Source organism: Xylocopa sonorina, chromosome 15 (assembly GCF_050948175.1).
Source record: "Xylocopa sonorina isolate GNS202 chromosome 15, iyXylSono1_principal, whole genome shotgun sequence".
NCBI lineage: Eukaryota > Metazoa > Arthropoda > Insecta > Hymenoptera > Apidae > Xylocopa > Xylocopa sonorina.
The window spans coordinates 4,814,386-4,828,810 of NC_135207.1; the positions used below are offsets into that span (position 1 = coordinate 4,814,386).

Below are 14,425 nucleotides of genomic sequence, written 5' to 3' on the forward strand. Positions count from 1 at the left end.
CGTTTGCCTCCGCAAGTCCGCAGAAGGCAGGGGGCTGGTTCGTCGGTCGTGTCGCCGATGCGTCCTCTTCATCGGCCTCCTCGTCGCCGCCTTCCGTCGACTTTGGATTTGGATTCTTTCTCAGTCAGGTCGCCTGTGCCACGGTTTCTCCTGTGTAAGGCTCTCTTTCACGTATTCTTCTAGCGCACCACGGCCCAACGTGAGCACTCGCCAATTCGCACAGCGCGTTTCTCGTACGTTCTCGCACACTCGCGACGTCTTCTCGCGTATCGACCTCCACCTACCTAGCTTCTTGTCCTCGAACGATCTTGGACGGTTACCTGGCTACACCTAGACGCAACGCGGGTACCGTTTCCGACCGAGAGGAGTCAATCTTCCGCGGGGCACATTCCACGCCAGGCCTCTTTGAGACCCCGCGCACCTTTGTCTAGGCTCCTTTGTTTGTCCTACACCCATTGTTCCCAGTGACTCCCGTATTCCACCGGTCCTACCAGCCGCGCGCTCGCACATACCTCTCGCTGGCCCACGAATTGTTCTCCACCGACGAATTCCAACGAGTCGTCCAATTTCGCGGCTTCTCGACTGGATAACCAGGGTAGCTGCACGCTGGTTTTCTTTTCCCGTTCTGCCGAGGGGATCCTTGGGATCCCCTTTTACGTTGGGGATGCTCGTTTCGGTCGCTGAACATCCAGCTTCTTGCGAGTAGACCACCGTGAATCTCGCGTTAGCTTTGCTTGTATGAACCACTTGATTTCTTTTGCTTTTACTGTCACTGGATTTTTCAGTTTTTTTTTTTTTTTTTTTTCTATGAACACTGAATCTTTTGGTAGCAGATTTTGACTTTTGCCAATACAGCATCGTGGATCTTGAATTTAAATTGGACTCTTCAACGTTTTCTATTTGATTTTCCTATTCGATCGAGTGTTAAATGCTTTTACCGTCAACTGGAGTCGTCAGACCAGTCATGGATATATTTGATAGCTCGACATCGGATCTTCCTACGTTCATCTCGTCCCAATTAAAGACGTTCCTGCACGCAAGCTGTACTCATTATACAGTATATATTTAGCATAACCGTCTGCTCGATTGTTCTCCAAATTAATATCGTCAAGCCGCTAAGAAGTTGTAGCTAGTTTTCCTATCGATCAAGCACGCCTCGCGCCCCTCGGCACTTAATTAATTTAATCTTCAACTTAAGCCAACCAGTTGCGAAACGGCATTGAATCGCATTCTTCTTGCGTGAACGAAAAATACGAATTAAACGGGAAACAAGAAAGGCGGAACAACTCTCCTCCCTTCACCGCGCGAACAACCTTCGAATTGCTGCACGATGGAATCACGCGAGCATTGATCCGCGCGGCTAGAATCGCTCGGAATCGAATCTTACCTTTATCCGTGGGACTCGCGCGTGGCAAAAAGAAAGAAAGACAGAAGGAGGAGAAAAACGAGGAGAGGCGAACAGGATCGAAGGATGTTATGCAAATTGAGAGTCTGCCGGAAGTCGTCGGGTCTGATTAACTATTCATCGGCGAATCGGGCGGGCACGCGAGGTGTCCTAGTGGAAGGAGCGCCGGCAGATCAGACACTCCTCTCGACGGGCAAAGTGAATTACAAGCGGGGCCCTCCTCGCCGCTTTAACGCGCTTTTCACCGGCCGAGCGCGTATTTTACACACCGGACAACCCCCCTCGAGCCGAGTCCGCCGCTGATCTATGTGTTTGCCCGTAGGAAATTAAGTTATCTCATTATCGTGCACGGTCCGCAGCCGCCTGGCCGCTTATACGTATAGGTGTTTTGGCGCCAACAAGTTTCGCGAGCCGCGCAAAAACCCACTGCCGCTGTTTTTCCTGCCCCGTCATTCCTACGTGACACTCCGCGTTAGCTTTTCGCGCGGTGGATCGATAACGCCACCCCGAGGCAACGCGTTTGAATCTTGAACGCGCGCGATTCCGATTCCTTCGCGATTTATTCGTTCATACGCTGCTCGAAAGTTTCGAGCGCGGAATCGACTCGAGCCTTTGAAGATATATCAACGTTTTCGTATCGTTTCCTGAATGAAACTCGAGCGTATCGTTGAACATTGCACTTTCGATATTGTATTTTTTGATCTTCGGATTGGTTTCTGGAAGCGATAGAATTTTAGACGATTACATTAAAGGAATTTATAGCGCTTCTGATCGTTTCTTAGAATCTGGAATGTTGATGTGTAGTTAATTGAATGTGATCGGTATTTAATCGTCTACTTTGTTGCTTTGTTTCAGAAGGTTTGAACTGAACAAGAAGAGACGTCGCGAAAAGCAAGCGAAGGCGGTAGCTCAAACAGGTGAGTACTCCAGCCAGTTTTTCTGATCGTACAGTTTCGAGGAACGGATTATATTAAAAACGGTATTTAAGTCGGGTATGAAACGCGGGAAAAACTCGATTAGCGGAATTTCTATCGAAGAAACCATTCCTCCGCTTTTACTCTCGCCTCGTCCGTTGAAAGGAGGTTCGAATTACAAGAAACTGCGTGTAATTGAAAAAGGAGGATCACAGCAATTTGCCTACGCGATCGTTAATTAAATCCGTGCCTTGGAACGATTCGCGGATAGGTTGTCTCTCGTGGCTCTCGGAAGATTTGCAAATGAGTGCCAGTTGTAACGACGCCAGAGACACGTATCTCTTTAATTGTTAATTACACGCCGGTTTCGCACTCTTCCTCATTCATGCTGATCCCTCGATAAGAACGATTAACGTCTCCATTGTTTCGCGCAGCGGCTTTCAACTGCTTCGCTCGCGTAAGTCCTCGGCCACACTTGCCACTCTGCGAGTAAAGCAGCGAACATGGAAAATACTTTTCGATCGTCTACACTCTCTTTTCACTCGAACACTTTTTGACAATCTACGCAGACGACCGTCTGTCTAACAGTTGCTGCTATACACGCTACTGACCCAAATATAAAACAATCGCGTGTACGTGCCTGCAATCCCGGACTATTGCTATCTATGATATTTAAATTAGACGTGACAGTGGTATTTCGCGCGGCAAAACGTTTTGTTTTCAAGCTGATTCGTTCTGTACCTATTGAATCTCGTGCATTTTGAAATTGCACCTAGGCAACTGTACCATTGGAACGTTCATTGTACACGAAACACGCCTGGCCTGGCGTGGAAAAGGAAATTCCCTCTGCGAGGGAAATGAACGTAGCGATTGATTGATCGAACGGATCATCGAGCTCGACGGGAGGAATTATTCCCGGCAGCGAGAACAAACAGTTAAGAGGGAACGGTATCTAGCCGGTGAACTGTTGGCGGTCCCTCGCGAGCCAGCTTGGGAGATGGAAAAGTTGCAAATGAACTTTCTAACCGTTCCATTCATTCGCGGTGCGCCTTCGTGAGAATACGTTATCGCGGTTTGAAAGGGGGAGTAAACGTGGAAGAGGAGTCGACGCGGGTCTCGTTTTTCAGTTCATTCGAATGCAGGTTGCGGGGCTCGGCTAACGGACACGTTATCTTTACGTGATCGGCAAACAAGCGTTTCGAAACGAGCGCGGCGGCGCCCGCCGTGGAAACCCGAGAAAGGAAAAGCGCGGATACGTGCGACGTGGACCCGCTGGTTGCGAAAATTCCGCGATGGAAAGTCGGTTCGCGACCCTGCGACCCATCGATTTCGTTATCAGCCGAATTCTCGAGGCGCTTTGCCTGAGCTTTTCGCGTCGAGAACGCTTGGTAGCTTTGTTCGCGCGCTATCGAACGTTTATTTGGTTGTTCAGTCGTTATTGGGCGACTTGCACGTAGATAGAACCGTTTGGCGACTCGTTTCGACGCGAGAAAGGGTCGATTCAGAATTTTGCTTTAACAGAATTCGAAGAAGAAATCGCGAGCTGCTGTTTGTACGAAAATATTAATAATTTCGCACACGAGCGTAGGAACTCTGTGATATGTAAAGTTGATCTGTTTGTCGAGATTGGTCACTTGATTGATTCCTAGATAGGGCAAGAATGGAGCAGCACTCGCGACAGATCGGTATTAACGGCTAATTAAAACGGAGTAACAAGTCGAGCTGCGTGACGCGACGCGATCAAATTTGTTGCAACGCGAAACCAGGGGCGAACCAGTTTCGGCGCGAGAGTGAAACAATGCTTTCCGTTTCTTTCCACGTGAATCAAGAGGCGAATCACGGTGCGTGACTGTGAATCCTAGCGCAGGTTTCAACCATGAAATAACAACCGAGGCCGACACTGTTTTCGCCCGGCTGTATTTTACAAGTTTACTTCGCTGCCCACCCCCTCGCTTTCCGTTTCGCCTCCGCGTCGTCGTATTTTTACTCGAACCGACGACTCGTTGTTCTAAACAGAGAGAATAGTGGCGAATCCCGTCATTTTTAAAATTCTCAGCGTTATCGAATTATTTAATTTTTCCATCGCGAAGAAAAATTAATTACGGTGTATATCGTGTGTGTGAGATATCGCGTGGTATAATGACCAAATGATGGTAATGGAGCCAAGGGAATCCAGTGAATGACAAACTGAGTTTGCCACGACGCAGATGCGATTCGCAAGGCCAGCAGAGCCGTCAGTCCAAATGCTAGCTCGTATTTCCTTAAGAGGTTTAGCTAGGAAAATTAATTTCCTCGAGAATTTCCAGGTACCAATTTACCGTTCTCGAATCGTACGAACCTCGAATTCTCGTAGAAAGCTGTATAAGAATCTCCATCCTTTGAGTGTCCGCCTTTCCCTCGGTTTATGAACTCGCAACCGAGAGGAACACGGGGTCCTCTAAGTATTTCCGTCTGTTCTGTCGATACAAAGAGCGTGTGGCAATCAAACGAACGTCGCCTGTTCAATCGCGCGGAATTGTTCGAGCCGCGTGTTCGACTCGTTCGGTTCCTTTCTGGTGATCCACGGCCATTATTCGCGCGGTGTGTACGTAGACGACGAAATCATCCCGGTAACGAAGCTTGGCCAGAGTAATTTGAATGTGAAAGGAAAACAGCGGACGGTTAACACAATTCCGAAGCTCGAGGCCCCGAATATTCAGCGACGCCGCAGCCGTACACGTACGTTTGTTGTTAACGAGGCTCTTTGATCGCGGATTTGTGCCACGAGTTCGCTCGTCGAATATTTCCCGGCAAATGAGTCGTCGTCGTCGTCGTCGTCGTCGTCTACGGAAGAACCGTATTTTTCCCTCTTCTTCCTGGGATCGTTGAACGTAGACACGCTTTCTTCCTCGTCGCGCGGGCTGACACTCGACTTTCGTACGTTAGCAGCTGAAAATTTCACTAATCAATGTCTCCCGCTCGGTAAATCACCCGAATGTCAGATTTAATTGGCGAATCTTTACGAGACGATGGCATAGTACATCAGCTGAGATATTCATGCATCGCGAATTTTGTTATTTCCTGCCAGTCGTGTTGGTTTTTCTAGAACAGGTAGCGACGAGTGAAAAATTATTTGTAGATTGATTCTATCTGTCAATCGTAACGTATGAAAGTCTCGATCTCTCTTTCCAGGCACGCTGATCCGTAATTATGGTCACGTATATAAAGAAATGAACCTTAATTGGATCGTTTAAGAGAGAAGTATTTTCAGAAGAAGTCAGAATATTCTAGTGAATACTTTTCATCGCGAGACTGATATATTAATCTTCTGAACGCCTTGAGTGCCTCTCTATGCGATAACAGAGACACAAACGGATTAATCTCACCGCACGGACCGTTTTACCTTTTCCGTTCGTTAACTCTGATTCGTTTCATAAGTGGTTATCACTTAAACCCCCCGCAATATTGTCCGGTTAAATAGAAACGCGAAGTTACACAGAAAGTGGGTTATGTACTCGCTTGCAAGTTCCACCGGGTTCGCGAAGGATCGAATTATCTCGTTAACCTTTCAGTTGCCACGGAGTAAGTAATTCCGTTATCGAGCCGCGACTACGGGAATCCATCGCGACAAGTCGAACCTAGAACGCGCATAATTTAGAAAGATGGAAGAGAAAAGGAATCTCGACGGAGGTATTGGCCGAAAGAAAATGTACTTAAAACCGATTTCGAAATTTATCGGTCTTCCTGCTGGTATTTTACGAGGGAAAGTTAGCTCATTCGGGCACGGGAGCTTGCCAATTAGAAACTTAGTATTCGAGCTGTGTCTTTGTTACAACAATATAGTCGGTACAACGACGAAATGGGCGAGGTTCTGGTAATCGTGGTACTAACATCCAATCCTAGAAGCACTAACCTAAATTACAAAATGTCTACGACCGCGTTCAACTAAATTACACGCCTACGAAATAAAAATAAACGCGGAGAATTAGAATTCTTGTTCTAGCGAAGATTAAACTTATTACTACTCTGTTGGTATCATCGAAAATCCACTTCAGAAGAGCGTGAAACGCATACTCGCGAGAAATGGAAAAGTAACCGAGCCTCGAGGAGAGCAGTAACGTTAAGTCGATAATGCGATTTATTTTGGCGGAGAAGAAACCAGTACTGTAGTTACCTGGTGTCAAAGAGGGTCATCTAACGAAATGAAAAGTCTGTTCACCTTTAGATAACAAAGAATCGAACCCAGTCGAGTCGACGATCCGAGTTTTCCGCGTTGGAAAAACGCGTTGTTCCGAAGCGAACTCCTAACAGAATATCGGGTGGCAGCTTTCATGGGCAGCCTCTGTTTTCTTTCTCTTTCTGCTTTTTAACGGGAAAGAAACCATCTTCGTTTCCGTTCGACAAATTACCACTGGTTATTTAGCGTGTTCTTAGGCAGAGTTTCGCTGGCTCGTAAGCAGTATTTCCTAAGCGATTCTTAACGGTGTAAAAACGCAGCCGGCATTCAAGCTTTCGCAGATTTAGAAAGCGTCGTAGATACGACAGGTAGGTAGACACAATGATTGCGCCTCATCTCTGATAAGTTTCTTTTTGTTCAATTTCATAGTTCGCGATGTTCGTAAAATTTCCAGGCAAGAACCTCGCGTTACACGCGTGGAAGATGTTTGTATACCTTTGCTAGAAACGATCGTTCTTAGTCATCGTTTATACTTCTTACTTTTCTCTCGACTTGAAAAGAGTCAAAGTACAAGATACTTGGAGAATAACATACTCGCGATGTTTTACTTTACTGCATACCTTAACTTTCTTGCCAGGAGAGAAATGATAATTATAGGTTCCGTTTATCTTAATCTACAAGGTGGATACCAAGATAGGTCTTGTTACCACGAAGAAATCGCTTGTTACCGATACCACGATACAAAAGTAGAATATAATAACGATCCCAAGCTATTAGCTTGCATAAAAGGTTAAAGCTCCAAGAAAGGAGAGCTCTTAGAAACACCAGGCAAGAATCCTTCGTTCTATCCACCGTACAAGAATCTAACTATCCAAAAGCGCACAATCGTCAACAGTTTCCTTTCACATTCCAAGCTCCACGGCTGATCTCATCTATGATCGACGTGGTGGTGCGTATCGGTGGTCCCTTAAATCGCGAATCTACTTGTTCGAACCGTTCTCCGGAATCTCTTCGCCCCTTTCTCCACTTTTCGCGTCCCATCGAACGAAGATCGCGGCGTGCCATCGCGGGCCAACGCTTTGGGTACCAAGCAGGTGGTGCGGCGGTGGTAGCGTTGGTATCGGGTGCGCACGGAAAGGGTGAACGAAGGGACGAGAAAAGCGAGGGCTCTAGCGCATGCGCGCTGACGCAACAATATGGTGAATTCTCCGAGGCAGCCCAGTATCCACCCGACCATCAGCTGATCAATATACTTCCGCACACACGCCACGTCATACGCGCGGCACACGCATGTCACGCATCGCGCGAACCGTTACGCGTGTAACACTCCGTGAACGTGTGAACGTGCACGAACGGCTGTGCAGGCGGTCGTCGAGCACGGAACGGATCCAGGAACAGAGGGATTCTTCTATCGGGAAGACGGGAACTCGCGGTGGAGCGGCGTGCACAAGAGGTACGTTCCGAGACTCCTCGTTTCGCCTCTAATCGCATTTCACTGTGAAACACGGGGGTGGTTTCTCTTTTTTCGGGTGTCGAGTGCTGCGACCACGATTCTTAACGATCTCCTCTAGCCAAAAGTTCTTCTTCGCTTCATCGAGGCTCGCCACGCGTCGCTGTTTCGCTTGTTACCAAGTGGTATCGTAAATCAAACGAGGCTACAGGCTCGTTTCGTTATTGCTCTCAGTGAATGTTCAATGACACGCACAAGCGGTTCTATAAAGAGTGCATTATCGTGGTGGAAAAGAATTTTTGTTCCCCCATCGATCGGCTCGCTCGGCTGTTACGCCGAGTCAAGCTGTTTGATCGATCGAGGGAAAACGGATGTTTGTGTATTACGGTGTTTGAGTCATTCTCATCCTCGATGCGAGAGGCAATTTCTGACCCGACTTCTGACGACGGAAATTTTCTATGAAAACAACGCCGCTCGTGGCGTCGTTGCGGCGATTGCGACACACATGTTCCTTCTATTATTGCAAAGGAGACTCGACAACAACCGATGTTGTCGAAGACGAACGAAGTTTCCGACCGAGGGACAGCGGTCGCTCGATACCGAGTTATGAGTCACGTTTCGCGTTTTGTGTCGAGGCTGACCGAGCATTGGGTGCTCGCGAATTTCGCGACGATCGGTTGGCGAACAGTCTCGACGATTCCGTTCGCGCGGTTCTAATTTTTCTGAACCGACGACGCGCAGTGCGGTTGCCACGGTACCGCAAGTTACCAGTATTACGCATTGCATATCAGATATGCTCGCGTGTTACTTCCTCGTTTCGTCGTGTGCACCATGAACGGGAAGAGACAATCTTGAAGACGGTTGCCAGCAAATTTTCTCGACTCAGACAAGAGGAGTCATTGTTTCAGGGACGACGCACGTGTGCGCCTCGCGAGAGGACACGTTTCTCATATTTACCCTCGGCACCCTTCGCCACGATGGCCAAGGTAGACGAAAGTAATTAGTTCGCGATGATAATTAGCGGCAGAAACGACCGCTCTGGAGGACTAATTTCGTTTAACGTGTTGACAGAAATATGTTGGGAATTTTTATTGCGGGTTCAGTCTCGAATGGATTGGATACTTGGAATTTAATAATGCGTATTCGACTTTTTATTATCCGTTGCATTGGGCAGCTAGCTTGTTTAAAAGAAAATTTATTTCCGTCCGTTCGAGGATAGCTCGAGCACGTTAAGCAGAACCGAACTTTATACCTTTGCTTTTAAGTAACTCATTAAATTACGTGCTCTCGGATTCTACGTGTGCTCGTAGAAATATTTTATCTCGCACGAGGAACAGAGAGCTTTTTCATCCGATCGTATAGTTTTATTTGTCATGGCTATTTCAATTTTTACACGCGCTCGAAGTTGTTTGATAATCCTTTCGTTACAGGCAGAATAATCCTCGAGCTGTGTGCATATTCGTGGTTTCCAATTTATCCCGTTGGAAAGTATGACGTCTCGTCTGTGGATCTAAATAAAATGAATTCAAATGAAATTGCGCGATATCGGGATGTAAAATGTTTCGGCTACGCGCGGCGTGTCGAGGTATCCGAGCTAACTTGATAAACCTGGCGGACAGTTTAGCGAATGAAATTTTTCAAACATCATTTCGCCGCACGGTCAGTTTATTGGTAGTTCATAGATTAAATTCGGCGCAGTGCATCGTTCGAGCGGACGTAATTAAAAGTTGGCCCCAAACGCCGGGTCGATAGCGGCCGGCTAAATTATTCAGTGATCCTAAACACGGTTCCAGATAATTTCTGTTCCCTGTATGTATGCCCGCGAACAGCCGGCATTAACGTTTTCGTTGCTACGAGTGGGCGAGCGAGCGAGCGAGAGCGTATTTTCGGAGCGCCGCTGTTGCAACATCCGCGGCTCGGCTGTGAACGATAAAGTTGAATGAGATTTAAATTTAATTCGGAATTTTGCGAGCGGGCGTTCATTTGGTAACGAGCGCCTCCTGTTTTTCTATTCTTTCCTTTCTTTTTTTTCCACTCTTTTTTTCCCTACTCGAGCCTCCTCCCGTTCGAGAACGGTATAGTTGTTAACGTTGCTCCGCATTATATCGTGCCGCGTCCATTCAGATTTTCGGATTAAAGGGAAAATCTCTCGATTCCCATTCGAGCTAGGAAAATACACCGTGAAATATGTTTGGCCACTGTTAGCTTTATCTCTTTGTGTACTCTGTGAAATGTTGCCGATTTCCGCAGAATCTTCCGCATCTGGACGGATCGAGGACGCAACGCTGCGGTTCATTATGATCGTAATTATTATAATATCGCGTGGAATTCGTCTGTCGGTAATATTTTTGTCAGCCGTTGAAATTCATTTATAACGTTAACGAGTAATGAACTTTTTGAATGGTGAAAAGTGAACATGATTCGATTATGCGAGGGAAGGCGAGGAGATTTAGCGTAGGCTCGTTTATCCATTATATCTCTGATAACAGAAGAAAAGAACGGAAGATAGAGAGAAAGAGCTGAGAAGCTTCTGTGTCCCTGACTCGTGAGATTATCTCGTAAGTGGAGCAAATATTCGATGAATTCAACTGCGTAATAATAAAGAGTGTTACACAGGAAATACAGAAATTAATACGCGAATGAGTTACCGTGCCAAGAAAAGGTGCAACTGTATGTAGAAAAATCCAAACGAGAATAAAAATGATGATGTACGAATGATTGGAAATATTTCAGTCGATCGTGCCACTAAATAAATCGCTATATTTCATCGTTTGAGAGAGAAGAAATATACCAGCATTACTCACGAGATGATCTAATATTTCACGCATCGAGAGATGAATGTGTATTTTCTTGAAAGAAGGAAGCTCCTGCTTATAAATTGAAAAAACTCAGTTTCCGTGGAAGTTTATTGGCAATTTTTTACGTAACTCTAGCTCGAGTAATCGAGTAGTCGCAAGAAAACAGTGAGAGAGAGAGAGAGAGAGAGAGAGAGAGAGAGAGAAGCCTGCAACCGTGAAATTCTCTCGCCGCGTGGTGATTGCGGTGAAGTCGTTCATTGACTTCGCCTCCCCGCTCCGCTCCCGGCCGCCCCTCCGGATGCATCCGGATTATTCGTTCACGTCGTGCAGCACTCGCAGCCGAGTGCACTTAGGTGCACACATGTGCGTTTTCGTTCTCCAAAGCCCTCTCTCTATCGCGCGGGTTTCTGAACCCCCGCGAGCCCCTCTCGCCCCCTTTTCATCCCTGAACGTTCGCCTCGGCGAGCTCCCTCCTCGTGGATCTGACCTCCCACCAGACCGGCTCGTGCCTCTCCTCGTACGATGAAGAAAGAGAGGTAGAACCTGCGGCAACGAACAGAAGATGGCGGAGGAGGGGTAGTGGATGACTACTCGTTGGAAGAAGCGGGCTTACCACTTGGCAAAAGTTACTCGTGTTCTGTCTTCTCTGGGCTCGATTCTCTTGACGCATTGTCCTCCTCGTTTACCATTGGATCCTTGGTCGCGCGCACACGGGGTCGCAGCAGCGGATCGAAGGATATTCAAGGTACGGCCAACTCTCTGGCCATGACCTAGCTCTTTTTCTTCCTCCCTCTCTCTCTCTCTCTCTCTCTTTCTCTCTCTCTGTCTGTGTCTGGTACCGTGGCGTTTCGACCTTGAAGGCGCCTCCGACGCTTGGACCCCGAAATTGGAACAGCCGACGCTCTGGGAAAGGATTAATCGGTCGGCGTTGACGGGGCAACGAGCAGAGAGGAACACGCGCCTGGCCGACCTTGCATGCTCGCCGTCTCGTTGGATCGGTCAGTTAATTAGCAGTCATGCACGTGCTGGTGTTTGTTGGTGGAGAACAGTGAAACACAGTGTGTGACGCCGGTTGTGCGCGCGCGTTCGTCCCGAGCTTTGGGCTTCGTCCCGTTCGAGAGGTGTTCGGATCGTTTCTGGCCCCGATCGACGCGTAATTACGAGTAATTACGCGTACGCTGGAAGTACGCCCTGGAACGCTTTGCTGGCCTACCAACGAGGTGTTCAGATTGGGCGCGAGGAAAGAGTAGCGGTCGGTGAACGTTCGTGATCGAATCTGGAATAGGTCGCGTTCAATTTGTGCACCGTGAAGATGAATGCATAATTAATTGCCGACGACGCAATCGCGGTTGGTGTTCGTAAAAAGAAACCTTCCTCGATACTACTCTGCATCGGTAGCAGATGCGGGCGCGACGCGAGCGAGCAATTGAAAGAAGAAAAAGGAACTAACACAATTGGCCAGCAAAGCGTTACCACCGCAAGGATCAGTGCGCTTGGAATTAGATCGCGAGTTCATCGTCAGTGAGCGCAGAGCAGAAGTCTCGATTGACGAGCACCGTGCGAGACTCGTGCTACTACGTCCAGGGACCGTAGTATTACGTCAGTAGACGGGGTACGAGGCGTTGGAAAAAAGAAACGCGGATACAGACGCGCGTACTCGCGGTCAGAGTGGCGCTCTCGTAAAGTGCGTTCTACCGACCAGAGAGGCGTGGATTAAATCGAGGCTTGTCTTTTTTTGTCTGTGCAGGGTTTACTGCCGATCCATCCCGGAGGCAACTGCGGCGAACATCGTTATCGGTGAGTAACAGTTTTGCATCGACCGCCGCGGCAAGAATGCAACCGTGCTTCATTCCGCATGCGAGGCACACGCGGCACGATGGAATCCAGTGACGACAGTCCTCGCAGACCGGCCCCGTTCTCTTTCGAGCCGCGAGGAACCCGGCCACGATTTACGCGATCATAACGCGACCCGTATACGGGCCTGTCCACCAACGGAACGAGCCACGGCTGCATTCTGCCACGGTTCTGCGCTATTCCCATGCGGCTGGGGCGCATTTCGTATCGATCGGACGTATCGACGACTTCGGGGCATGCCTGCATCTAAATATCACGTTCGCAGCGATATCGACAGGGGAATTGCACAGTGACCCAAAAAACTATGATTTTTTTTTCAAACTTTCCAAGTTCGCGGTACTTGGATCTCAATGGGGGGGTGTTAGGTAATTTTAGCTCTCGTCGCGATTCAGTGATCGTTCAGGGTGTAGACACCTTTCGACTGGAGATTCCCCGTGCAGATAGAGACAGAATTTATGATAGAAATTTTAGTCGTAAATGCGAATGTTCTTAATATTTGTAAGAGCACGCGAGCCTTTTGTTTGCCGATGCCTTTAGTTCCATGCAAATTAACGCTGGATCGCAACGCGTGGGGTGACTATTTACGGTAGGAATTAATTCAGCGCGGCTACTCAGCGAGTATTGTAGCGTGGTTGAAAGAACGGGCAAAGAAATGCAGTTTCGTTACGCCGGTTTTATCTGTATTCTAAGTTTAGAATGCAGATTGTACGCCACCACATCCCGTGCGTTATCCGCCATACTGGTACTATTATTTATTACGCGGTCGCGATAGAGCAACGCGACATTCCTCGAAGAAATAATCACGAAATACCGGCTGCGGTGGGGTCAGACGGTCGACCAGAAAACGGTTAGGCCGCGTCGAGGCGATCGGTATAGGCGATCCGACGTAGAAACTCGTTCCTACGACGAACGAGCCTCTGGTTACGTCGTGGTCGTTTCTCGTGGCACGCGAGCGCAAACAAACGTGACCGAGGTCGAGCTGAATGAAATTCAAATCGGCCCCGAGGCTCCGGCCCACTCGTGGCATTTTTGAAGCGCCCCGGTTTTCATTTCGACGGTATATTGCCATCGAGACCCTTGTTCCGGCCAATGTACCGGACGTCAGACTTTGCAATTCCCATTTAAACCCCGATGAAGTTTTGCATACTTCAACCGTCATCCTCTCGAACTTCCCTTTCGATCGAACGTCGCGCGCGCGACGCGCACTCGCTCGAGTCACCGCGATAATTGAAGTGATTCAATCGGTTCTAAGTGAAACTACGCGTCGAGCTATCTCGATGTATCGCGTATCGTGCGAAAATCCTATCGTTCGACCGTTTGCCGAAGATACGCCTTTTATCACGGAATTATCGTTCCCTCTTTGACTGAATTTTCCTTTGAAAGATCCTGCAGCCTGAAGCATTTCTTTAAGTTCACTCTCGTTCGATCCAACAATCGTATCCCTTATTCCGTGATATTTAAGTCGATGGATGGTCTGTTGCAAGTCAGACGAAGCCAGACGATCGACCAATAGAACTCGATATCGAGAAATTGGTTATCGTTTAACGGTACCAGGTAACACTTTTCAAAGACACCGGTTAATTGCTGGCACGGTAGCCAATAACACCAGCGGTCGAGGAGATCCCGCAAGGTGGACGCCGTACATCCAATATCCTCGACAGAAGTTTCGCGGCGAAGTTAATTTTGAAGTTTCGCGATCGCGCGCGACAAGAAGGCCAGCCGCGGTCGAAGGAGGCGAAGCGAAACAGAGGAGGGTAGGCGAAGGGAGCAGAGCAATAGTGGTCAGACTGGTGTACCCAGGACGTTACACCTTGGCGCGGCAAGGGCACGCTTCGCGGCAGGAACGTT

The 14,425-nt window shown here is 48.2% G+C and overlaps 1 protein-coding gene across 6 annotated transcripts in view; it reads left to right on the top strand.

Annotated features, from left to right (window-relative positions):
• The window catches only part of Hnrnp-k (Heterogeneous nuclear ribonucleoprotein K), a 94,300-nt gene that overhangs the window by 23,381 nt on the left and 56,494 nt on the right, over nt 1-14,425 (top strand). Inside the window, exons 1-3 of one of the 6 annotated variants that reach the window (XM_076907150.1) lie at nt 11,235-11,468; nt 11,584-11,721; nt 12,471-12,520. In XM_076907150.1, the coding sequence (XP_076763265.1) occupies nt 11,699-11,721; nt 12,471-12,520 (73 nt within the window). In that variant the 5' untranslated portion in view covers nt 11,235-11,468; nt 11,584-11,698. Of the gene's footprint in view, nt 1-2,260; nt 2,323-11,234; nt 11,469-11,489; nt 11,722-12,470; nt 12,521-14,425 lie in introns of those variants that run through there. The other 5 variants (XM_076907152.1, XM_076907153.1, XM_076907149.1 and 2 more) reach the window with 5 other exon arrangements.